The following is a 26,550-nucleotide window of genomic DNA, read 5'->3' on the forward strand; positions in this document are numbered from 1 at the left end:
CTGGCTTAATTTTATGGCTGTAGAGCTCGAGTTGAGTAATTTCATATAGTTCTAGTGCAGAATTTTATTGTCTGCTTGAGCATTTTGTATCTTCCTTTATGTTTGCTCTTTTCTCTATCCTGGAGGTTTCTAAGAGGATACCTTACATTTCTGTTTCTGCCCGGGGTCAACTGGGTGATACCACTCATGACCGTATTTATATGGTGCATCCTCGTTTTATAAAGGAAATTCTTTTTTTCTTATTCCCTATGCTGTACTTTTCATCCCCGTGATTATTTATTTTATAACTGGAAGTTTGTACCTCTTACTCCCCTTCACCTATTTTGCTTCCCCCAACCCCCTCCCCTCTGGCAACACCAATTTGTTTTCTGTATTTATGATTCTGTTTCCTCCTCCTCCTCTTCCTTCCTGTTACAAGGAAATTCTTTGCCCGGGTGGGGATGGGGCAGTCACATACATTCCAACGTTTCATAGTGAATTTTTGGTGAAGAGTCTGTGTTACTGCATTTTGCCACTAGAGGGTAGCATCAGCTGCTTTCTTGTTTGGAGGTGTGTTTCTCCCCCCTAGGTAAATCTGAAGCTGCTTTTCTCAACCTTAGCACTATTGACTTTGGGGGCTAGATAATTATTTGTTTTGGGGGGGCTGTTTGGCGGCATTCTTGGCCTTTATCCACTAGGTTCCTGTTGTGATAACCAAAAATGTCTTTCAACATTGCTGAATGTTCCCTGGGGGACGAAACTATTCCTCATTGAGAATCACTGATTTAGGAGATGTTTCTTAGAGCAATAATTTTCAAACTTGTTGGCCTCAGGACCCCTCTACAGTCTTCAAATATATTGAGGGTCCCAAAGAACTTCTGTTTATGTGAATTATAGCTGTCCGTATTTACCATATTAAAAATCAAAACAGAAAAATTCAATATTTATGGAGTCATTGAAAAAAACAATAACAAACTCATTTATGGTAACATAAATACCATATTTTTATATCTTATGTAATTAGAGTTATATGTAATAACTATATAGTACAACTAAATAATAACCTGTTTTCCAAAACAAAACAAAACAGAATTCATTCAGAAGAATGACATGGTTTTATATTTTGGCACAGCGAATCTGTTGGAGAATCACACATCATGTAGCCCCTGGAAGACTCCACTGTGCACCTGTGAGAGTATGAAAGTGAAAAAGGCAAATAATGTCTTACTATTATTATGAAAATAAGTTGACCTTCCCGGCTTCCTGCGAAGGTCTCAGACCACATTGTGTAGCTAATTAAATAATAATACTTGAAAAAACCTGACCTACTGTGAGTTTCTAACATTGAGCCAATCATTTGTTTTGTGGGCCCACTTTATTCCGGCATATTGGCTGAGGAGAGAATATATGTTGTGAAATCATTAACTGTATGAGGTAGGTAACTTATCTACCCTCTCTGCATGTCAGTTTTTTCTTCTTTTGTATGTAAGACCTGGGGCCTTATAGAGAAAATCTGAAGATCCCTGTCAGCTCTAAGATCTTCAGTCTGTGCTTTCGTTAGGGAAGGCCAGTTTGTAGAAGATCAAGGTCACTGAAGTGTTCCGTTAACTTTAAACTTTTCCCTCTCAGCTTTTCTACTGGAAATGAAGATATCGATTTCCAGAAAATGACTTGTAATTTTAATCCTATCCGACGCCTCTCCACACCCTCGTCTGTCACAGCACTGACCAATTTTGTCTTTGCCACGAAATGGATTTGGTACTGGAAGAGTGAATCGGACAAATGGGTTGAATATGGAGAGGAGGTGAGTACCCCTCCTCCAGGAGGCTCTTGTTTAAACATGACACCTTCAGAAAAAACCACTAGTAAAATGTTTGATGTCTACATGGTTACCCATGGGGAGCAGACGGGGTAGTAGAAATAGTGCTTTCTCACGTTATGCACAGCTGTGTTTGCCTTTTTCTTGGTAAGCATACACTCTACTGTCATAAGCAGCAGCATCTATCAATTATTTACAAGGAAACCCTGGAGACCCGAGTTAGCCACACACCCTTCTTTCCGCACGATCAGGCACCAAGGTGGAACCTTGAGCTAGTGTGAGTTCGTAAATGTGCAGAGAGGACTGCTTTCAGCCAGCGGAGAAGGCGGGGTGAGAAATCAACAGACTGATAGACGGTCACCAGGATTCGGCCAGGATCTGGATTCAGATGGATTCGAAAGACCGGGACTGGACGATGGCAGGCTTACCCACACAGGGACATGGAAACAGATGATAGAAGTTCAGATAAGCGGGGCTTGTGCCTAGGATTAAATTGAGAGACAGAGAGAGAGAAAGCGATGAAATCAGAGTGATAAGAAAGAAAAAAGGAAAGCAAGATGAGAGATTAAAATGAAGCCAAAGCCGGGGTGCCTGAGTGGCCCCGTTGGTGAAATGTCCAGTTCTTGATCTCAACTGAGTTCTCTATCTCATGGTCATGAGTTCAAGCCCCGTGTCGGGGTCTCTGGGTGTGGTACCTACTTAAAAATAAATAAATAGGGGTGCCCGGGTGGCTCCGTCGGTTAAGCATCTGCCTTCAGCTCACGTCATGATCCCGGCAGGTCCTGGGATTGAGCCCCACGTCGGGCTCTCTGCTCAGTGGGGAGCCTCCTTCTCCCTCTCCCCCTGCCGCCCCCCCGGCTTGTGCTCTCTCTCTTTCTCTGTCAAATGAATAAATAAAATCTTTAAAAACAAACAAACACAAATTTTAAAAAAATGAAGCCAGAGCCAGAGTAGGGACAATGAAATGCCAGCAAGAGGTTTTATTCCGCATAGAAGTCGATGGGTCATGAGTTTGGCTGTGAGCTGCCCCGCATCCAAAGCACAGGGAGACACACCCTCTGTCACGGGGTCCCCCGTGCCTCTACGGGGAGAACACGCCAGCTGCTCAGGAGGAGCACTGCTCTTTTCTGTCAGTGGAGCCTGAGGGAAGCTCTCCTTTGGGGCCACCAAGAGGGGGGCATGTACGCTGCAGCCAGTGAGGTCCTCCCCGGGAGCCCTTCTGACTCGACCTAGTCCAGTGGTTTCCCCGCTGTCGTAGCAGCAGATCCGTGTCCGCAGACCATCGCTCACAGAACCCGAATGAACACACGGGAGTAGAGCAGAGCTGCCCTGTGGAAGTAGGAGAGGGGCGCAGAGCCTGGTCTCTTGCTCTCCGTCCCCCTTGCTCTTCTCCCTCCTCTGATGGCTTGCGGGACAGTATGGTGTGAAAACCCCCGTCCTGTCGCGCTCTGTCCAGGTTCTTCCTACGGTCGAGCCGAGGATGATATCCAAGTGCAGCTCTGCCTAAGTGATTCTGGGAGTTGACTGTGGAAATAGATATTACAAACTCAAGTTAATTAGCCTTGGTTAAAATAAAAACAAACTATAGGCCTCAGTGGTTCTTACATCAAATGCTTGCAGTTTTTGGTAAGACGGGGAAGAGGGTTGGAAAAGATTTGCATTCTAGTGACATCAGGGGTCCCAGAGACCAAGGAGAACCGTCAGTGGGGAATAGATGATATTTAAATGTACATAAGTCCCATTGTTCATGTTCCCTAGTAAAACATCAAGAAATCAAGGAACTTCTGAGAAAACTTTTTAAAAAAAATGATTTTATTATTTGTTACAGAGTGAGTGGGGGAGAGCACACGCAGAGGGAGCGGCAGGCAGAGGGAGAGCATGAGCGGGGGGAGGGGCAGAGGGAGAGGGAGCAGCAGACTCCCCGCTAAGCCGGGAGCCCGATGTGGGGCTCGATCCTGGGACCCCTCCTGGGGTCATGACCTGAGCCGAAGGCAGACGCTTAACCGACTCAGCTACCCAGGTGTCCCGTCTGATAAAACTTCTTGATATAAAGTTCTCCCTGGGACATTTGGTCTGTGTTAAATGCAAAGTTCTAGAATGTCTCCTGGAACTTCATGCAGACATGTAGAATGTTGTTGGATTCCTTTAAACTGTGGCACATGTTATTGGTGATGTGAATAAATTCTTACCCTCTCATATTAATTAGACCCATCATTATATAAATTGAGTTGGTTCTTTTGTTACTAAAAAAAAAAAGGAGGAAAACAGACCCTAGGTTTGATGTTCTCCTTGCTGTCTGTCCAAGTGAAATAAAAATTGGTGGTTCCAGAAGATTTGAACCACAATATCACGAGCAGCCTGGTTTCTTCCAGAGTTCAGTGTGTGTGGGTCAAGTCTGCAGCTCTTCGATGGCCTGGTTTGATCCAGTATAGAGGTTAGAATATTTGGAGAAAAGAGTGGACCATATAGCCTTCAGATAGGGAGAGTCCTGCCGGTTTTATTTCTTGCAATTGAATTTTTAACAAGAGTTGGGGCAACTGAAATTTCTGGGTTAGGAGCCTCCCTAGTAGAAACTGGGAGAACAGCTTTTGCCAACCAGGGGTCGGTGCATATGCTTTGACTGTGAGCTCTTTGGAATATAGACTTGATATTCTTTTATGGAAGTTCAGGTGCTTAGCCAGGACTTGTCCATACATAGGTGGCAGACAGGGAGACGATGTGGCATTGGGAGGAGGGATGGTTGAACAGCCGGACAGGTGGGCAGTAATGGTGCAGGGCGGAGTGACAGCAGGAGTGACAGCACGGGGACAGCACGAGTGACCGGAGGGCGCCTGGTGGCCGTGGGGTTTGCATCTGGCAGCACCTGCAGATCCAGCCCCTCAGAGACGCTGACTAGCTGGGAGCTGAGCTCAGTAGCTGTGACAGCTGGTGTTGAGGGGCTGGAGTCCATGGCCTGAGAGAACCGCCCAAGGCAAAGGCACCCTAGCGCTAGAAACCAAGATCAAGGCAGTCATGTGGGCAAGGGACAAAAGCCAAGGCCTGGACACTGAAATGGAGATACGCATTCAAGTCTTTTGGGAGAATAAATCACTGAAGGCCCCATCACTCATTCACTCCTTTGCTCCCGCAGAACTGGAGTATACAGTGTGAGGGAAGGGCCCGAGGAGGGACCAAGTGTGAGGCACGCTGGGCTGTCCAAACGCTCAGACACTGGAATTGCCTCGCTCTGTCCAGTAGGACAAGCACCAGCCACTTGTAGTGGCTGTTTCGTTTTAATTCAATTCATTACATTTGAATAAAATGAACGCTTCGGTTCCATGGTCACACTAGTCACATTTAAGTGCTCTACAGCTACGTGTGGCATGTGGCTCTCAAACAGGAGAACAGAATATTTCCAGTGAAATGTTCCGGAAAGTTCCAGCGGACAACACTGATCTAGACCCAAAAGTCTGGTCCGGCAGCATTGGCACCGTGGGGGCTCTTTGACATGCAGAATTAAAAACCCTGTCCCTGAATCTCAGTCTGCATTTTAACATGATTCCCTATGATTCACACACACAGTGTGAAAGGCCCTGGCCTAGAGCTCGGTAGGTTCCGTGCAGCCGGGAACAGGGTCCTGTAGAGCTGAGCTGGCAGTTGAAGGATATGGGACTTTGGCTGCCAGAATGGGAGGTTAGGACAGAGATTCAAGTTGGCAGATGAGGGTTCCCAGAGGTGACAGGTCTGCCTTGCCACCCCCTGTGTTCGTAGGCATTTGCCCACGTCAGCTGTTCTTTGGGGTCCGGGAAGGGCGTGTGACTCAGCCCCGCATCATCTAATCATGGCGGTCTCATTTCCTGCTGCCCGATGAGTATGGCAGCCTTGTTTACAATCATCCTGGTAGATGATGTCCCAGCAGCTGTTGCAGCAAACCTCTTCGAGGTGTAACTGAAGTGTTGGATGCTGTTGTTCAGAAAGTTCCGCTAAAGGTAGCCTCCTTATCACTTCCAGCCGTTTGTCCTGGTTCTTCCTTCTGAACCCCATTCTCGTTTATTCCTGCTTTGCACTGTCTGCAGATATCTGAACCCAGCTTCCCAACCCTCACTGTAGTCCTCCCCAGGCTAGAGAGACCTGGTTCAGGCCCTTCTCCATCCAGGACATTCTCCTTGGAGGCTTTCATTGCGGCCCCCTCCCCTTACATCCAGCAGGCTCGTTCACTGGGGAAGAGGGAGGGGGTGGGTATAGCTGAAAGCTGCAGAGCCCACAGTGTCATTAAAGGGACAGAGAACCCCCTCCCTGCCACCGGCTGGGAATTTGCTGTCATTAGCTTCTACATTCTAGATCATAAGGAACAAGTCTCTCTTCACCATTAAGTATTGGGAACCCCTGCTATTAGGGCTTACATCCAGTCTGCCCTGGTCTGCCACCCCTGCATAGGGTGTGGACAGTGGAATGGTGGCCTAGCTTGTCTCCTTGCTAGAATCAACACGCTAGTGTTTACCCACCCAATTCTGAGGGTCAGACCCTTCGTACAGGCCTTGAGACCAGAGATTCTATATTTACATTTTTGGGGCGGTGTTCTTTGCCTCTTTCATTACAGCCACAGTGAGTGGCAAATCCAAGGGCTCTTTCAGTGTTGTTGACCAACTGGTGGGGGCAGTCCATTTTATTTGCTTAGCGTGGTTCAGGGCAGAGGAGAAGGGGGAGGTCATTTCCATTTGGACTGCGGTATGCTCATTGGAGCTTCCCGGTTTTTTACGACAGCTCGAAACTGCTTGCTCACACGTGATGGTGTAAAAACAGCTAGGAACGATGTTCTACGATGTTCTACTTCATGCCCGAGTGTTGGATTCTGTTAGGCAGCGAGGGCAGACGTGATTTCTGTACCATGGGTATAAGTGGCTCTGTACGCTTTGGGTCTTATTTTACAGAAGGTGTAAAAAGGACATTACAAAGAGCTTCATTTTTCAGGCATCCACCAAGCATGGTCCATTCCTGCAAGGTAGACTGTTCTCTTCTAGCGCCGTGATGGGGACGCCACAAGACAGTGTGACCTGGCCCCAGCCCGGCAGCCTTTACAGTCTGGTTTGGGAGGCAAGATGCATTCCTGTGGCAATCCCATGGCTAAAATACAATTGTATAGGATATAATGGTAGAGATTTCTTAAAAGCTTACCCGGAAGTGTCTTTACCTTTTGTTTTTGTTTTTTGTTTTTTTAATTAGGCTGACAGTCAGCAAGCTTCAAGCGTCGACTCCTCCTACCTGGAGTCCTTCTTCCTGTGCTATCCAAGGGGGATTGTGCCGTTTCAGGCGGGTTCGCGGAACTACGAGCTGAGTTTTGTGGGTAAGACTCTGCGCTTGGCAGCGGTGCCCGTCGTTCGGATCTGGCCTGCGGTGTCCACGTGGGGGTGGGAGCAAAGGGAGGTCATGCCGTACCGAGGATCAGGGATCTTTTCAGCAAGGCATGCGGTACGGTGGGGCAGGAGCCAGTGGCTGTCAAGAGGCCTGTGCTCGAACCTCGGCTCTGACAGCAGTAGAGACTTTGGGCCCATCGGTGTCTTCAGAATTGTAGAACCTTGCTGTTCCGTCGGGGCTTCATCATCTAGGCGATTGGTTTTATCCATTAGCTTTTCTGAAGACTTTGCCTTCCAGCATGTTCATTTGAGCCCCCCTGGAAAGGCCTTCAGCTTAGCTTCTAGCAGTCTGTGTTAGTAAGAAACCAGGGCAGGAACCGCCCTCCCTCTGAATGTGCTGTCCCATTAGCTGCACCCCTGGGACACTTCCCTGCATACGGTCAGATGGTTGCCCTTTCTCCATCAGCCCTGCAGGAGCTTTGAAAGAGATAAAGACTTTCTCGGGTCCTTGACATTCCAGGTGGTGCCTGAGGTTTGGGCCCTGTACCAATTACTGTCTTAAGTAATGTAGCTTTGAAAGACCTTTATACCAACTACTGTATTTTGGAAAGCAATCTGGTTCTGCATATCAAGAGATATTAAAATATGCTTGCTTTGGGGTGCCTGGCTGGCTTAGTCAGTAGAGCATGCGACCCTTCATCTCAGGGTCGTGAGTTCAAGCCCCATGTTGGACATGAAGCCTACTTAAAATTAAAAAAAAAAAAAAAGCTTGCTTTTTCATTCTCTTAAGAATCTTTCTAAGGAAATAATTCACCAGAAGGAAAAAAAAGCGATGAGCATGAAGATCTTTAGTAAAGCCTATTTGACATGCTACAGCAGAGGAACAGCCTGTGGGGGTAGTAGCATAGTGACCAAAGCAATTGGGGTATTAAATTTCGGTGGAGAACTGCTTAAAAATTATGATTATGAAAACTGCACAGTAAAAGCAAAATTTATGTTGTTAAACGAAAAAGGCAAAACTCCAATTTATGCCTTTGTGCCTTTCTCTTTAGCTGTTGTATTTCAAATGAAGAGTTGTTTTTTTAAAGAGAAGTTTTTTTTTAAAAAAATTTAATATGCATGGTAAATGCAACAATGTATGCATGTAGACCAAGACCAGAAGAGAATAGGAAGAAATGGACATCTCTTCTGTTGGGTGGTGAAATTAAGAATGGCTTAAATCAAAATTTTTTTCTTTGGTTTTTATTCTATTGTTTTGGCAATTTTGAAAAGGTGGGGGAGAGTGGAGAATCAATAATGTACCTTGTTTCCGAATCTGGAGAAATTTGACCAGCAATTTTGTTCACTTGGTTCATAGAAACTAGTTCAGAGGAGTTTGTGGTATTCTAGGTGATTTTTTCCTATTTCTTATATTCTGACATTCATTAAACTAGTATTGGAGTGCCGGCTCTGTTGCTAGGCACTGTTCTAGGTGTGGGCATTAGGCAATTTCTGAAAGTGGTAACAGCTCTGGGGAAAATGAAGCAGTGTGATGAAGAAGCCAGAGAATTGGAGGAGTCCCTAGGAGAGCATCTAGTTTTGTCCCGGGAGGAACCTTTGGAAGGAAGGGAGCAGCCCGTGCACACGGGAAGGAGGGCCCCCAAGAGAGGGAGGGGCTCGCCCTAAGACTGTGAACTGTAGACAAGCTGGAGGTTTCAAAGAACAGTGAGAAGGTCTAAGAGATGAGAGCTGCAAGAAGGTTTGGAGCAGAGTTGTGGCACCACCTCATTTTTTAAAAAAGATATATTTAATTATTTTGGGGGGGTGTGCACGCGCACGAGTGGGGAAAGGGCAGAGAGGGTCAGGCAGAAGGAGAGGGAGTAGAGCAGACTCCCTGCTGAGCTTGGAGCCAGACTGGGGCTTGATCTCTTGACCCTGAGATCATGACCTGAGCCAAAATCAAGAGTCCAGCGCCTAACCAGCTGAGCCACCCAGGCTCCCTGCACCATCTCATTTTATCTTTTGTTTATTTTTGTTCACTTTGCATCAACTATACTGAAGCATGATTGCTTCAATAAAATGCATGCATTTTTTTAAAGATTTTATTTATTTGAGAGAGAGAGAGAGCACAACCCGGGGGAGCAGCAGAAGGAGAGAAAGAGGCAGGCTCCCCGCTGAGCAGGGAGCCAGACGTGGGGCTTGATCCCGGGACCCTGGGATCATGACCTGAGCCGAAGGCAGATGCTTAACTAACTGAGCCACCCAGGCGCCCCAAAATGCATCCATTTTAAGTGTGCAGTTGGATGAGCGCTGACTTTTGCATGCAACTGCTATCCTGAAAAGATCTAGAACATTCCCATCAATCCAAAAAGTTTCCTCATGCCCCTTTGCAATCGGTCTCTCCCCACCCCCGTTTCCTCTCTGTCACTAGATTAGTTTTATCTATTCTAGAACATCATATAAATAGCATCTTGTGGTATATACTCCGCATGTGGGTAGCTTCTTTCACTCAGAATGTTTTTTAGACCCATCTATGCTGTTGCACGTACAATAGCTCTTCCCTTTCCAGTGCTGAGTAATACTTCATTGTAAGGCTATACCGTGGTTTGTTTTTATGCATTCGCACTTAGTATTTTGGTTGTTTTCACTTTTTGGTTATTAGAATAATGCTAGTAGGATCATTTAAATGCAAGTGTTTGTGTGGGTGTAAGTTTTCATTTCTCTTGGGTGAGTACAAAGGAGTGAGATTGCTAGATCACGTAGGTGCTACATGTTTAACTTTATAAGGAACTGCCTAATGGTTTTGTAAAGTGGCTGTGCCATTTTATACTTTCACTAGCAATGTAAGAGGATTTACTTTTTTTTAAAAAGATTTTATTTATTTATTTGAGAGACCAAGAAAGAGCACCGGTGCGTGTGTGAGGGGAGAGGCAGAGGAGGAGGGGGAGAGAATCCCAAGCCGACTCCCCACTGAGCACAGAGCCCGATGCAGTGCCTGATCCCACCACACTGAGATCACAGCCTGAGCCAAAACCAAGAGTTGGTGCTCAACTGGCTGAGCCACCCAGGCGCCCCAGATGGTTTACTTTTTCAAGAGCTCCCTCTGACTGCAGCTTGGACCCGGGTCTGTAAGATGCATGAATGGAAAATGACATTTCACACTTTATAGACAAAAATCCTTCAAGATCTAGCTTCCACATTCCAAACCCTAACCATTGATGACTGGTTTAGGGCAGCTGACCTGGATGATGTCTTGTTATCTGGCTGCCCTAGTCCTTCCCTTTACGATCGGACTTTGATTTACAGATTAGATTAATTGCGGACTGCTCGTCTCATTACATCTTTATTTTCTGGGTCTTAGCATCAGGGCAGTGAAGGATACAAGTGTTTAATCATGGCCAATTCCCATCCGAAAGGGTTTTCTCTATTCATACGTATTACAGTTCAGTCGTGAATATTTGCTGTGTGACTAGCCTACAAAAAGTAACAGGACATCATTTTCTAGGACTAATCCTTGGTTCTTGTTTGTTTTCCTTTTTCTCTCTAAAGGCATGATTCAAACAAACCTAGCTTCCAGGACCCAAAAAGATGTTGTCAGAAGGCCAGCATTTATGTCTTACAAGGATGTGCAGCAGATTAAAAGTGGGTTCAAGTAAGTACTGGGGAGCGCTGCCTCCCGGCAGATGTTTGAGATGGTCAGCCACAGGTGTCAGCAGCTTACTCCTGAATCTGTGTTCTTGACATCTTCCTGCTTGCCTTACACAGAGGCTTCCTTAGCACTGTCTGTGCTCGTGAAGCCGGGCAGTGTGCCCGAAGGGTAGGCGAGCAGGAAGTCCACCTCTCCTCTGTCTGCTCATGAAACTCAGGAAAATCTACATCATTCATGAACGGTTTTGGAGATGGATCCCCCCCCCCCCCGGGGGTGATACGTGGTTACATAAAACAGATTTCAAGGCGGGTGTAAAGTCAAGCAGGAATTTTTGTAGTTGATTTATACAAATTTTTATCCAAACAAGGTATATACATTTGCATTTGGTGGATTTGTCTTTTAAGGCTCTTAATCTATTACATTTCCCCTCATTTACTTTTTTATAAGAAACTAATAGCTGTGAATTGTCTGTAAAGAAGACTTTTTCTTCCTGGGTAACTATACCCTGAAATACAGTTTGTACAGGACAGACAGCAGGATTCTTCCCCTGGTGCCTCAGTGTACCTTCCCCCCATGCCTCGGTGTATCTTCCCCCCATACCTCGGTGTACCTTACCCCCCTTCCTCGGTGTACCTTCCCCCCGTGCCTCGGTGTACCTTCCCCCCGTACCTCAGTGTATTTCCCCCCCATGCCTCAGTGTACCTTCCCCCCGTGCCTCGGTGTACCTTCCCCCCGTGCCTCGGTGTACCTTCCCCCCGTGCCTCAGTGTACCTTCCCCCCGTGCCTCAGTGTTACCTTCCCCCCGTGCCTCAGTGTACCTTCCCCCCGTGCCTCGGTGTACCTTTCCCCCGTACCTCGGTGTACCTTCCCCCCCTCCCCCCCGCCTCGGTGTACCTTCCCCCCGTGCCTCGATGTACCTTCCCCCCGTGCCTCGGTGTATCTTCCCCCCGTGCCTCGGTGTACCTTTCCCCCGTACCTCGGTGTACCTTCCCCCCGTGCCTCGGTGTACCTTCCCCCCGTGCCTCGGTGTACCTTCCCCCCGTGCCTCGGTGTACCTTCCCCCCGTGCCTCGGTGTACCTTCCCCCCGTGCCTCGGTGTACCTTCCCCCCGTGCCTCGGTGTACCTTCCCCCCGTGCCTCGGTGTACCTTCCCCCCGTGCCTCGGTGTACCTTCCCCCCGTGCCTCGGTGTACCTTCCCCCCGTGCCTCGGTGTACCTTCCCCCCGTGCCTCGGTGTACCTTCCCCCCGTGCCTCGGTGTACCTTCCCCCCGTGCCTCGGTGTACCTTCCCCCCGTGCCTCGGTGTACCTTCCCCCCGTGCCTCGGTGTACCTTCCCCCCGTGCCTCGGTGTACCTTCCCCCCGTGCCTCGGTGTACCTTCCCCCCGTGCCTCGGTGTACCTTCCCCCCGTGCCTCGGTGTACCTTCCCCCCGTGCCTCGGTGTACCTTCCCCCCGTGCCTCGGTGTACCTTCCCCCCGTGCCTCGGTGTACCTTCCCCCCGTGCCTCGGTGTACCTTCCCCCCGTGCCTCGGTGTACCTTCCCCCCGTGCCTCGGTGTACCTTCCCCCCGTGCCTCGGTGTACCTTCCCCCCGTGCCTCGGTCTACCTTCCCCCCGTGCCTCGGTCTACCTTCCCCCCGTGCCTCATTGTTTATTGTTTCACAAAGACGCTGTAAGATATCTTAATGCTCACATATTAGGTCCTCTGAAGGTTAAGCAGAAATCTAAAACAGAATGAATGCTTTTGCATTTTATTTATTTATTTGTTTTAAGATTTTATTTATTTATTCGACAGAGATAGAGACAGCCAGTGAGAGAGGGAACACAAGCAGGGGGAGTGGGAGAGGAAGAAGCAGGCTCATAGCAGAGGAGCTTGATGTGGGGCTCGATCCGATAATGCTGGGATCACGCCCTGAGCCGAAGGCAGACACTTAACGACTGCGCCACCCAGGCGCCCCTGCTTTTGCATTTTAAATCAATGGGAAAATCACATTCACTTACCAAATTATGAATAATGACTGCATTTTTTAAAAAGCATGATTACTAGTACATCTGTACCAGGAATATGCAGGAATATAATCCGAAATAAAGTACAAAGAAAAAATTCTCTGGGAAACCTTGGCTTAGTGGCTGGAATTTCAGGACAGAACTTGGGCATATGGAACAGGGAACGAAGTGAGTTCTTTCTCTTCTTTGTAGCTGTCAGCCGGCGCAGACCCGGTCAGAGCCTTTAACCTCGACATTGCATTCTCAGTGGGACTTTGGCTTGAGTGGATATAAGGTACTTGGTTTTTACTTTTTAGTGTGTAAATTGTTTAAAGTGGGGGAAAAGTACTTAGCTGTAAATGTGTGTGTTTGGATGAAAGGATGAATGGTTTCTGTAAAACTCTTGGGTCAAGATTCCAAATGGTAACTGTGTTACCTTCCCAGAGAGCAGCTGCCCTCTCTGGGGCACCTCATCGTCCAGCCACACACAGTCTCTTATGGGCGCATCCTTACAACAACCCTATGAGATAGATACCATCATCTCCGCTTTATGGATGAGAAACCTGAAAGAGAGTAAAAGCACCTCGTCTCTAGTTGGAGTTAAAAAGCAGGTTTCTGTGGGAGCATACACACTGCCTCACCTCATCACCTAACTTGGATGGGGCAAGACTCCTTCTGCATCACTTAGCTTCCACATCGTGCTCCAGCTTTGGGTGTAGGCCTCTCTGCTTGGGTGCCTTGCTCTAGCTTTAGGCAAGGAACTCACCAGGTCTTAAGAGTAAATCTGACACCTCCAGGGGGCGTCCCTTTGCCTTTAAGCATAATGCTAGCCCTAAGTCAGCCTGCACAGATGGGCCCAGTGCTGATGGGCCCGTGCCAGCGAGTTCATTACTAAAATGAACCTCCAGATGTGGAAACCCTAAACCAGCTTATCCCACCTGCTACCAGAAGTCTGGCAAGGATACTCCATGGCATAGGGGCCATGCGTGTGGATATAACATGCTTTAAATGTCTCCTGTTTCACATTTTACCTATTTTTTAAAATTTTCAGTTGTTAGAGATCGATAATCGCTGTCCGGAATATTCCATGATAAGTGAGTATTTCAAAGCTTCCATGAAAAATTTCAAGATTGAAAAGATAAAGAAGATCAAGAATACAAAGCTCTTGAACACTTTTGAAAGGTTGGTGGCCATGTTATCAGGTTTTGTTTTGTTTTGTTTTAACATAAAGTTTGAAAGGATCAGTTAAGAGCTATATTTTGAAACCTGTTCATTGGTTGATTTTACAGTCAAGAGTTTTTTCAGTGTCTGGATATTTTTTCATTTTGTAAACTCGAACTTCTCTCTTTCGGCTTCAGTATTACGACTCTTTGATTTAATGTATCTGTCATTTAAAAGTTCTCATAAATTTACTTTTCTGCGCCTGGTGCATTAGTGTTAGAAGCTCCATTCTGAAAGTGGGTGGAATCCAATTTTAAGATGATTAGACTTTATTGGGATTAATGTCATTAACCAGAGTGGGAGAGGATTGCTCTGGGCGTTAAGTCTCACATTTCCTCTATTAGGAAAAAAATGAAGATGAACAACAGAACGGAGAAAATCCTATTTTATGCAACAAGCCGCATGCACGTGGAGTCTATCTGTGAGAATAATTTTGACTGGATCTTACATGGAACTGGTGGTGAAACCAAATATGGAAAAGGTTTGTGCTGGAATAGAGAAGCCTAACTAGTAGAGTTATAACTCAGGGTCAGTTACGTGGTGTAAGTCATGATTTTGTACTAACCAGCATGTGCGGGCTCTTGCATGCATGGAGAATTAAGCTCATGTTAACCTTAATGGCCCAAATTAGAGTAGTACATTGACTTGGGACTTGAGTGCTGTATCAGCCCTGCTCCCGTCTTGGGTTTTTTGGGAGGTGGAAGGATGGAAGAGTCTCACACATGCTTTGACCTGTTGGCTACATCATCTGCCTTACTATTCACTTCTACCCATGGCTCTTCCTGACTTAAGTCCAACCCTGTGAAGCCACTACAAGTAGCCTGCCGTCGCCACTGATGGGTTCTTTTTTTTTTTTTTTTTTTTTTAAGATTTTATTCATTTGCGAGAGAGCACGCGCGGGGGGGAGGGACAGAGGAAGAGGGAGAAGCAGGCTCCCCTGCTGAGCGGGAAGCCCTCCTCAGGGCTCCATCCCTGGACCCTGAGATCATGACCTGAGCCCCCAGGTGCCCCGCCCTCATTTTTTAATAAGATTATTTTTTGGTGTTGGGTTGTACCTTCCGTGTAATTCTTAAAATAAGCAAACACAACGAATCACTCATCGTAAGAGAAAAATTAAGAGTATATATCAAGTTTCAAAGTGGGCTCAATTCACACAATGAAGATTAAATTCACACACACTGCGGAAAGCAAGAAACCAATCAGTCAGCCAAAAAATATTTTTGAGTGCCTTCAATACACTAGATACTGGGGGACATAGCGTGAACAAAGTGGACATGGCCCCCACCAAAATTACTTCCCATCATTAATCAAATGATGGCAAATGTGTAACTACTGCAGAGGGAGTGAACAGGTCCTATGGACCCCTAACCTGCTGGAGAGGTGTTTCCAAGGAAAGGCACAGGAGGGTCATCTATGTTTCAGAGTCCCTGTGGAGAGTGAGCGCCAAGTGGTGTAAGATACAGTGCCACGGGAAAGAGTTGACACTTGACCCTGAGGGCATGGGAAGCTAATGAAAGAGTTTAAGCAGGGGAATGACTTGATGAGAATTTCATGTGCATTAAGTTTAAATGCATCAATAAAGGGGCGCCTGGCTGGCTCAGTTGGAAGACTATGCGACTCTTGATCTTGGGGTTGTGAGTTCAAGTCCCATGTTGGGTGTAGAGATTGCTAAAATAAATAAGTAAACTTTAAAAAATGCCTCACTAAAACTGACCCAGAAATGTTTGGAGAAAGCGGGATGACCACCTTGCGTGAAGTACGTCTCTCTTATGTTAGAACTCAGAGGAATATTTATCGTAGAAAATGGGAATATGGTACATACATGTTCTTAGGTTTTGGCCCTCATTGGCTCTGATAGTGACATGCATGGGTGTGTAGTCTGTTTTTCCTGTTTTGTACATGAAAGGGCTCTGAAACCCTTTGAAATGTATCTTGATAGTTTGATGGTGTTACTCACTGACTGTCACTTCTCCTTAACTTGACGAAAGAGGAGAGTTCCTGATAGCCAGGAAAAACCCCTGTGAGTGGTGTGAAACAGAGACTGAGTTGGAGTCTGCAGTTCTCACAGATGGGCAAGATGTCTGTCTGGGAACTGTGCCCCTTTTGCCCACGCCACCCTCCCTTGAGAAGGTGGTGATCCTTCTACCTGGCCTGCCTCCTGTTACCTGGAGTTAGAAGATGTTTTTGTGTTGTTCGTATTTATTTTTCATATCCATTTTTCACTTCCATCACCTGTGATGGTATTAGCCCTGGCTAGATAGATGGGTATGAACCACTGCGCCCATAATCTTAAAAAAGTTCAGGCAGTTGTTCTAATAGAGGCCAAGTGGTAGACTTCAGAGATACTGGTCCTCTCTGAGGGAAAACGAAGCCCCCCTCTTGCACATGTGAAACCTCTCCGGTTAGGCTGTTAGCTGCATGATTTTGCATATGACTGTGTTAAGGAGAGTATCAGGAGAGTGAAATGTGCCTGGGACAGTAGGAGGGCTCTGGGTTGCCTTTGATAAATTGGAGGCAGGAAGAGAGCATCCGATGGGAAATGGAGGATCAGAGAAGAAGGCAGGTTAGTCGGAGAGTTGATAAGAGTTGGGACACGGGAGCCAACCTGCTGAACAGTCCACACTGAGGATAAGAACAACATTTAGATAAAAGGCACTCAACTTCACAGTCAGAGGAGATGATGAAAACTCCGATTTGGATAAAAAGTGGAAGCAGGGTGAAATTAGAAAAAAAAAAAGCACATGTTTGGGGGCATAACTAAGCAAAGAAGGACCGGTCCTGGTTACAAACTGGGTTTAAGAGACCGTAGGGGAGGCATATAAGGCTGGGGAACATACCTGGGATCCAGAGTGCTGCAGGCATTGACATATATAAATCTCCCCAAATCCTCAACCCAGGTACCTCCCAGTGGTTGGAAAGAAAGAAGCAAAGATGTTATTTTTGATAATATGAGTGGCTATGTAGAAAACCCAGAAGAACCCACAGAGAATTGGAATGTTGGTATTCTAGCCAGGAAGTGGGACACCTGCGTTCCTCTGCCACTGGACTCCTCTCCGTCATCCCTGACGGGCCCAGCATGCTGGAGCCCAGGATGCCTGAATAACCCAGTTAGAGCCAACTTCACACTTTGGGACTCCCAACCTAGAAGAAGGTCCCTTTCCCTGGTCTCATTCAGAGTTCTTTCTAGTTAATGAAGCCCATTTTTTGCAGTGCATGTCCAGATCCTTTGGTTATCAAAAGCTGACCATGTTTCTTTCTTTCTCCTTATAGATTCCTTCCAGTGATTTCTTATTCTCTCTGAGGCACAGAATATGTCTGGCTAAAATGAAAGATGGTTATATATAAAGAATTATAAAAAGAAAGAAAAAGCACAATATTATCCCATTATGTTAGCTATACTAAATAAATGAGAAAATGAATAAAGTAGATTACAGCATATTGTGAAGTCTAAATATGACCTCTAGGGCAAACAAAAGCTAGCTAGGTTAAAAAACAAGACAAAACAAAACAAAACAGTTGGGAGAAGAGTGTTTATGAAGAATGGAGATTGACAAAGCCCAGGGAGGCTGTGGACAGCACAGGACATTTAAGGTCTTGTGGCAATGACAAAGGATGAGGCTGGAGCTGGAGGGTAGTGTCCGATCCTGAAACACCTTGCAAGCCATGTGGAGGGGCGGGATTTTATCCAGGAGTCAATCACAAACCACCAGTGGCTTTGAGAAGGAAGTACCGATAACTCTGGCTGCATGTAAGAAAGGAGAGGCAGGACCAAGCCTATTGGAAGAAAGAGTAGGTAGGGAGGTCGTTTCAAGAGTCCAGGCCATGGGGTGCCTGAGTGGCTCAGTTGGTTAAGTGACTGACTCTTGGTTTCAGCTCAGGTCCTCCTGATCTCAGGGTTACGAGGTCGAGCGCCACCTCGGGCTCCGTGCCCAGTGTAGAGTCTGCATAAGACTCTCTGTCTTTGTCCCTCTGCCCATCCCCCCCCCCAAATAAATAAAGCTTAAAAAAAAAAAAGATTTCAGGTCAGAAATGAGGGTGGCCTAGATCCAAGTAGAAGGATGAAGGGATGAAGAGGATATTGGGGTTCAGGGAATCTATCACTCCTAAGAGGTGTTTGCAATAAGATGGAGTCCAAGTTTTAGGAGAGTGGGCTATAAGGTTGGATCTTAGGGTCGGCTCATTTAAGCAAATGTAGATTCTAGATTATATAAAAGTGATTTTTAAAAACAACTGATGATCCATTTTAAAAATCAGTTCTTTAGGGTAATGGTTACTCTTTTCTGAATGGTGAATGATAAAGATATCCTCCAAAGACCTAGAATAACTGTATAAAAAATCTTTTGTCCTTGGCTTCACTTGCTTTCATTTGGTTACCACTGATAAGCAAAAATAGCTGAATAGGGGTGCCTGGCTGGCTCAGGCTGAATAGGGGTGCTTGGCTTGCTCAGCTCAGGTGCCTGGTTGGCCCAGAGCATGGAACTCCCAATCTCTGGGGGTTGTGAGTTCAAGCCTCGCATTAGGCATGGAGCTTATTTAAAAAAAATAGTTTGGGGCACCTGGGTGGCTCAGTCGGTTAAGTGTCCGACTCTTGATTTCAGCTCAGGTCATGATCTTGGGGTCGTGAGATCAAGCCCCGGGTCGAGCTCTGCTCTGGGTGTGGAGCCTGCTTGAGATTCTCTCTCCTTCTCCCCCTCCCACCCCCCACTTGGTGTGTGCTCTCTCTCCTCTCTCTCTAAAATAAATAAATACATCTTTTAAAAAATAGCTGAATAATCAAATCAGTGCTGAGACTTATAAAGCCATATATTACAAAATAGGAAAAAATAATTTAACAAATATAAAAGTAACTCAGTGCTATTAAAATATGCACAGCTATCTCTGAATGTTGCAAATAGGTTTTATGGCTTTATCAAGCAATAAAAATGTACACTCAAGAAAAATACAGATGAAATTTTTGTCTATTGATTTTATTCCATTTGCTTTAAGTCAAATATATTTTTACCAGTAACTCCATACTATTTATTTGACACCTTTTACATGCATAAGTGGAGTTCACTTATCTGGGAAGATTCACTTTCTGAAAGATAACTTGGAATCGGAAGGAGTGAACAACTGTGTTATGAGTAGCCTGAGTTGTTGTCATAAAATCCCTGTACTGAAGATTGTGTATGTTTTTTTCTTGGGAGCCTCTCAGAATCATTTAGTCTTATTTCAGAACAGTGTTTTGTTTTTTTTTTTTTTCTCAGCCCAGCAAGTGTGGAGTGGGAGTAAAGAGACGCTAGAGGCGGGCAGCAGGAAGAAAATTAGCAGTTTTAGGTGGAGAATGAGAGGGGGAATGATCTGCAAGACGCAAACACAACTTAACGTTTCTCTTTCATACTGTGTATAGACCATCAGTATAAGAGTAAATGGCTCTGTCCCCCTCAGTAACTCAACAGGGCATCCCTAGTTGTAACACCATATATCAGAATTAATGCCTACATCTGACGCATCAGGAAAAGAAAGGGCAAAATGACTTGTTCTATTTTTTAAATCAGAGAAGAGTATATATTTTAGAAAGATTTCTTTACAAAATAGCTTAAATTGTTTAGAAGTTCCAGAAATTGACATATGAGGAGTGGCTCTTGGCAGACTTAGAAATGACTTACGACTGTACTATGATGCACAGGGATGGGTAGTGTGATATAGTTGTAGTGGGTGCCCATCAAAAGAGAAATAAAGAAGGCACAGGGGCACTGGGTTGTTCGGTTGCTTAAGCATCTGACTTTGGCTCGGGTCATGAACTCGGGGTTCTGGGATCGAGCTCTGAGGCGGGCTCCCTGCACTGTCGGAAGTCTGCTTCTCCCTCTTCTTCCCCTCTGCCCCTCTCCCCATGTGTGCTCTCTCTCTCTCAAATAGATAAATAAAATCTTTGAAAGTAAAAGAAGGTACAGCCTCTGTAGTCAGGATAGCCGAGTAGTATAGAATAGGTCTGTAGCAGGTCATCTGGTAAAACTGAGGAGCTGAAACTAGCTAGGAAGGAGGGTCGTTGGCAGTGACGGGTGGAGTGGGTGGCCCAATAGACTTGTGGTGGGGTGATGATTGTCGTTTGTGTCCTTGGTCATTTTCCAATTATCTACTGGCCTACTTTGTAAGATTATAAAAAGGTCCATATGGTCACTGTCTTTTAAATAAGCTTGTTTTGGTCCCACATCAGTAAAAAAAGAAAAAAAAAAAAAAACAGGAAAAAAAGATGTGGAAAAGCAGTTCCAAGAAAGAACATATGAAATATGCCAGGGGCGCCTGGGTAGTGCAGTGGTTAAGCATCTGCCTTCGGCTCAGGGCGTGATCCCAGTGTTCTGGGTTCGAGCCCCACATCAGGCTCCTCCACTAAGAGCCTGCTTCTTCCTCTCCCACTCCCCCTGCTTGTGTTCCCTCTCTCGCTGGCTGTCTCTCTCTGTCAAATAAATAAATAAAATCTTAAAAAAAAAAGAAAAAAGAAATATGCCAATAAGCATATGAGAAGATGCTTACTGCTGCTAGTATTAAAGGAGATGCTTATTAAAATCAGATTTTTTTTTGTACTTTATATCGACAAAAATTAAAAGGATAGTTGATATCCAGTGTTGGCAAGGTTTGGAGATATGGGACTTTCTCCATTGCTGGTAAAATTTTTAGACTGCTTCTGGAGTGCAGTTTGTAATATCTGTCAAAATCTAATATGTTCATGTCCTTTGGCTCAGCCATTATAGTTTTGCAGTCTGTTTTATAGAAATACTTATACAGGCTCTCAAAGGTATATTTACTAGGATGTTTTAAAAGCATTTATTTAAAGTGTTCTTGATAATAGCAAAAAAATAAAAGCAACCTACAGTTTAATCAATACAAGAGTTAAATTATGATACATCCATACAATGGAGTCCTGTGCAGCCACTGAAAAGAATGAGGTGGGTCTAATTGGGGTGACAGCAAAATTTCTAGGACTAGCGTGTAAAAAAATGCAGAACAGTTCCTACAGTATAATCCTATCAATGAACAAATAAAAGAACATCAAACCGTATCAGAGTAAATGTGTTATATATGTATGTGAATGCCTAGAAACAGGTGAGAGTATCCCCACCAAGTCAGGGACTGTTTGGGAGGGACAGCGGGTCGGGAAGTGGTAGCTCGGTGTAGGTGGACTTTCATTTCTTATTCCAAATAGCGTTGAACATCATTTACCCAGAATATCCAGTATCGGACCTAGTCAGCATAAGCAGTATTTCTGGAATTCAAACATCTAAATTATAAAAAAGAAAAAAAAATCAGTAATTAAAAAATAAACAAGATAAATGAAAAAATATTAAGCACTTGTTACCATAAAGAAAATGAATTCATTTTACGAATTAACTTTTGCATAGAAAATCAGGATTTGCAAACATACACACATTTCTTTTTTAAATTTTTTAAAAGATTTTATTTAGCATGAGCAGTGGGGGTGGGGGAAGGGGAGAGGGAGAAAGAATCTCAAGCAGACTCCTAGCTGAGCACGGGGCCTGATATGGGGCTTAGTCCCATGATCCTGAGATCTTGAGCTGAAATCAAGAGTCAGATGATTAACTGACTGAGCCACCCAGGCGCTCCCAGATTTCTTTTTAAAAAGACAGAGAAAAATGGGGCGCGTGGGTGGCTCAGTTGGTTAAACAGCTAACTTTGTCTTGGGACATAATTGCAGGGTCCTGGGATAGAGCCTGGTGTCAGGCTCCCTGCTAAGCAGGAATCTGCTTCTCCCTTTTCCTCTGCACGCACCACCCCATGCTGTCTCTCTCAAATAAATAAATAAAATCTTAAAAAAAAAAAGTATCCAGCAATGACAAAAATGAAAACAGGAAATTTTAATTTGTTAGGAAAGCATTGTTGATCTGCTGTGTATAGACACCTCAGTGATGCAGGGGCCCCTGGAATGCTCATTCATGAAGCCCGGGTCTTTTGATTTAAGCTCAGGTCATGATCTCGGGGTTGTGAGATGGAGCCCTGCCTCAGGCTCCACACTGAGAGTGGAGTCCTGCTTGGGATTCTCGCCCTTCCTCTGCCCCTTCCCCCGCTGCATGCATGCTCTGTCTCTCAAATAAATAAATAAATAAAATGTTAAAAAAAAGAGAGAGAGAGAGAGACCTCAGTGATACAGGGCTTGTTTTACAGTTGAGGAGGAAGATAGATCAGCTGTTCTGAAAGGGTCTACCAGGGTCAGTTGTTTGGCTGTGCTGCGCCTCCCTCTTTCACGTTTTCTAGGACCCTCCCATTAGTAATAAATGACCTCTGTTCCTTAAAGTGTGCACAACAGAAAAAGGCCTCTGCTGGAGTATATTTGATTCATCCAGTCACAATTCAGCTCACCCTGCATGATTTGCATGAGTTGGGCTGCTGTGATATCACTTGGTCACTGTAGCGGGTGGCTCATGCCATCCCTGGGAGCTCCTTGCACAGTAGCAAGTGTTTTGGTTATTTCAGTAGGGTTATATATACTGGATTCAAATTTCCTTGCATAATAAACATTTTTTTTTTTCAGTACAAAGAAAAGTTTTTAAGTATCAGTAAGGTGTTGCTACACATGCTTAGGGGACGCCCATCATCTGATGGTATGTAGCTAAGCTTACAAGCGACATGCCTTCTTTCATAATAATTCTTTACCCTTTCTCTTTTTCTGATGATTTCTAGGAATTTACTTCACAAAAGATGCCATCCATTCCCATAAAAGTTGCCAGTGTGATGCCAAAAACATCGTTATGTTTGTAGCTCGAGTCCTGGTTGGAGATTTTACTCAAGGAGAGATGGGAAACACCAGCCCTCCCCCGCCACCATATGACAGCTATGTGGACATAAGGTTGAATCCCTCCGTTTTTGTCATCTTCGAGAAAGATCAGATTTACCCAGAATACGTGATTGAATATACTGAACTAGACAAAGCCTGCGTGATTAGTTAGAAGGGATGAAGGAGACCATAACAGAGCCAGACTGCCCCAGACAATACATTTTTACCTTTCTCATCTAGTTATCAAATGCCGTAGATCAGTGGTTCCCAAACTTTGCTATACATTTGAATCATCTGGGAAGCTTTTTAACAAGTCCAATGTTCAGATTGCACCCCGTGCCGACTAAATCATTTTCTGGGGTGAGAGCTGGGCAGTGGTGTTTTTTTAAATCCCAGAGGATTCGAATGGTGTCATAGAGTTTGGAAATCACTGTCTTAGATATAACCGGGAAAGACAGGTTTCTAAAACATCTGTAACTGCAACAAGTTTCTCTCCCAGCTACTCTTCGTTTACTGTATGACATGGTTTTGTTTTGGTTAAATTGAAAGAAAATTAATATGGGCAATTTGGGAGAAATCTAAAAATGCCTATGGAAGTAAGGACATAAGACCATCCCGCCTTGGATAGAAGATTATGGAAAGTTGTGTGTGTGTGGGGGGGGGGGTTTAGGAAAATGCTGGGCTGGGGGAAGAAAAGGTAATTTAAATGCCATTACAGATGTAACTCTACTGTACCTTTGTGGTAAAACTGAGTTGGGGCACACATTTCTTTATCTCTACGTTTATTTAGGGGACTCCATTCAGGTTGGTTCTCTGGAACGCAATGAAAAGAGCCGAAAACGGGGGCTCAGAGAGAAGCAGCCAACTGGAGTTAATTGCCCCTTTGGGTTCTTTATATAATTATGGCAGAGTAGACATTTATATTCTAATATATGATTATAGAGAAGGTTTTCAGGTTGAACTTTCATGAAGTGTCTGTATTGTGGGGGGTCTGAGTTGCAATAACCAGACTCACAGAAGCATGACTGATAAACCTGAGTGCTATTGTAGTCGTTCGCTGTAGCAGATGAGGCTCACCAAGGAATTAGGAGCAAGGCCGTCCCTACTGAAGGCTGGGCTCCTTAAGGAGGCGAGATTTGTTTCCTGGTGAGCATGGAATCAGGACAAAGAGAACTATGCCTCAAATAGGTCTTACACCTGCAAGGGGCTTCTTTTTTCTAAATATAACGGATTGTATGGAATTGTAGTACAGTCAGTTTTTAGAGCAGTTGAGGTTCCTGGACCAAGATTTCTTTCCTTGTCATGAATCAGGCCTTTCCTTCTAGTGTTCCTTTTCAACATTCTGTATCATTCACCAAAGTTTGCTGTTATAGCTCCTGCCAGCAGAGATGTTATAAAAGTTAATTAGTATTAGAGTTGATTTTATATTTGTCAGATGATAGATCAGTACAGACATCGCCACAACTGCTTGGTTTAAAGCACTCCACCAGTAACAAATGTATAGAGATTTTTTTAGGGCAGGGTTATTTTCTGGGAGGCTTGTCACAAATAGTTACTCTCATTCGCTTTTTTTTTTTTTTTTAATGGTAGTATGTTTTGGAGTTTTCATTCCGTGATCTTGGTTCTCACGCTTTCAGAGATGCAATTTGTCCAACTCTGATTGCCCATTAGACATCTCTAGTTGGATATTTCACAGACGCCTCTAAAGCAACATGTCCCGAATGGAATTCTCGATCTGCCTCCTTCAAACGAATCACCTTCTCCCCTACTATTCTGTATCCAGAAGTCATCCTTGACTTCTTCCTCTCCTTCTCCCAAGCTGTTCCCAAGTCCAATTTTCCTTCTTAAATATTTCTTTGTCCCCTCCTGAGTTGTTCTTTACTTAGCAGTAAGAATGGTCATATTTTAACATTTTTTACGTAATAATCCTTAAAAATACACATCTGACCATGCCTTTAGAATAAAGTTCAAAATCATTATTATGGCCCCACATGATTTCTCCCTTCCCTGCCCTCTATCATTTATTTTCTTCTACCCAAGCCACTCTGGCTTACTTTGAATTCTTTGGTACACCTTTCCCCTAGCTCAGTGGTTCTCAACGATCATGCCTTTTTTTTTTTTTTGACAACTACATTGTAACATCTGCTTTATTATCCTCAAAGTACAATCCATTGTGATATACTCTACCTACACATAATTTCAGAAATAAATTTAAAATTGACATTAGCATAAAAGGAAAATGAAAGGTACATTACTTGGGCACGACTATATTAGAAGACCTAAATAAGTAGTCAGATGTTTACATTTACTTATAATGAGCAAATTTACAAGAAGGTAGAAGATCAAAATTGACTTTATACAAAGTATGAGAAAATGAAAAAGCAGGGATAGGAGTGGACCTTAGAGTAAAAACTGGTGATGCATAACTTACTTGCATATGATAGTACTTGTAAGAGAAATATCGAAATAGCCTTAATTGAAATAAAGGTACTATGCAAGAAAATCTACAGACTGGCGACATGGAGAAAATGAGGAAATATTCTATTTTTTGCAGACGAGCTGTAGGTCATACAAGAATGTCTAGCGAGACATTCAAAATTCGTGTAGGGTGCAGAGTAGTTTCTTATTGTGAGGAACTGTCCAAGATATTGCAAGATGTTTGGCATACTTGGCTCTCATATACTAAGTGCCAATGGCACCCTCTCCTCCCCACAGTTACAGGGCAACCATAAACCCTATCAGATCTGTTCACCCTTTCCAGAGCAGTCACATCTTGTCACATCCCGTTGGTTGGCCTGAGAGGACTCCTAGGTGATACAATCTACTTACGCCCATGAATTTCTTTAAAAACCCATTTAACATCCCAACTCCATTATCATGGAGAAACAGAAGGAAAGAAATTTGTAACGAAAATAAAAGGAGTTCGGTATGAAATACTCAGGCATACTATGCTATCTATACGACCTCATGAAGTAGATATTTACTCCTACTTACAGTGAATAGGTTTGAATTTCAGAGTCGTTCCGAGGCTGCTTCTGAAAAAGAAGCACAGGAAAATGAAAGATGAGAGGTCTGGGTGACGCTAGGATGAAAATCAGTGTTCGGGTGGGTGATAACAGACCACTTCTCTGTGTGTGGTAAGGGAAAGAGCGCAATTGCCTTAACTGGTATAAGGGTAACAGATTGTCTGAGAGGGAAAAACGAGTGATATTCTCTCCAACGAGCTGTAGGTCCTACATAAATGTCCAGCAGGACATTAAAGAGGCGAATAGGGTACAAAGTAATTCTTCGTTGTATGGGACTAGCCCAGTCACTGCAGGGCAGCATCTCCCTGGCTGCATCCACTCAGTGCCAGGAATAGTTCCCACCGGTTCTGAAGCCAACAACCCATCCATTTCCAAAATACCGCAGTGAGAACCACTGACTTAGTTAATGTCTAACATCCTCCGATTCGCTTACTTTTACCTCTCCCTCCGTAAAGAGTCATCCTGTGGAGTAGATGAGATGCTTGTTTCCCAACCCCCGGTCTTTAAAAAACTATGTGCCTTCCTTTGTTCATGTTTAGCATCTGTCCAACTTGCGGTTGGTTGTCTGCTTTCTGCATTAGAAGGCAAGCTCTTGGAGGGCTGAGTCAACCCGTCTTGTTCACTGTACCATACCTGATACTTAGCTGAGTGTTTGATACGGGGATATCTGGGATACATTGTGTTGAATAAAGTAAGCTCAGCTGTTTACATTCCAGCCGTTGAGCGTTGAGTTGTATTTCTTCTTCAAGCATAATTCGAAACTATCCAATAAAGAAATATTAATTTTG

General features: G+C 44.6%; 1 protein-coding gene across 1 annotated transcript in view; it reads left to right on the top strand.

The window, feature by feature from the left end:
• ZC3HAV1 (zinc finger CCCH-type containing, antiviral 1) overlaps positions 1-26,550 on the top strand; it is a 59,781-nt gene extending 33,231 nt beyond the window's left edge. Inside the window, exons 7-13 of the mRNA XM_008697373.2 lie at positions 1,609-1,783; positions 7,001-7,121; positions 10,660-10,762; positions 12,959-13,040; positions 13,797-13,927; positions 14,311-14,447; positions 22,643-26,550. Of these exons, the coding sequence (XP_008695595.1) occupies positions 1,609-1,783; positions 7,001-7,121; positions 10,660-10,762; positions 12,959-13,040; positions 13,797-13,927; positions 14,311-14,447; positions 22,643-22,908 (1,015 nt within the window). The 3' untranslated portion in view covers positions 22,909-26,550. The remainder of the gene's footprint in view (positions 1-1,608; positions 1,784-7,000; positions 7,122-10,659; positions 10,763-12,958; positions 13,041-13,796; positions 13,928-14,310; positions 14,448-22,642) is intronic.

The sequence above is a fragment of the Ursus maritimus genome, unplaced genomic scaffold, assembly GCF_017311325.1.
Source record: "Ursus maritimus isolate PB19 unplaced genomic scaffold, ASM1731132v1 scaffold_3, whole genome shotgun sequence".
In the NCBI taxonomy this organism is placed as follows: Eukaryota; Metazoa; Chordata; class Mammalia; order Carnivora; family Ursidae; genus Ursus; species Ursus maritimus.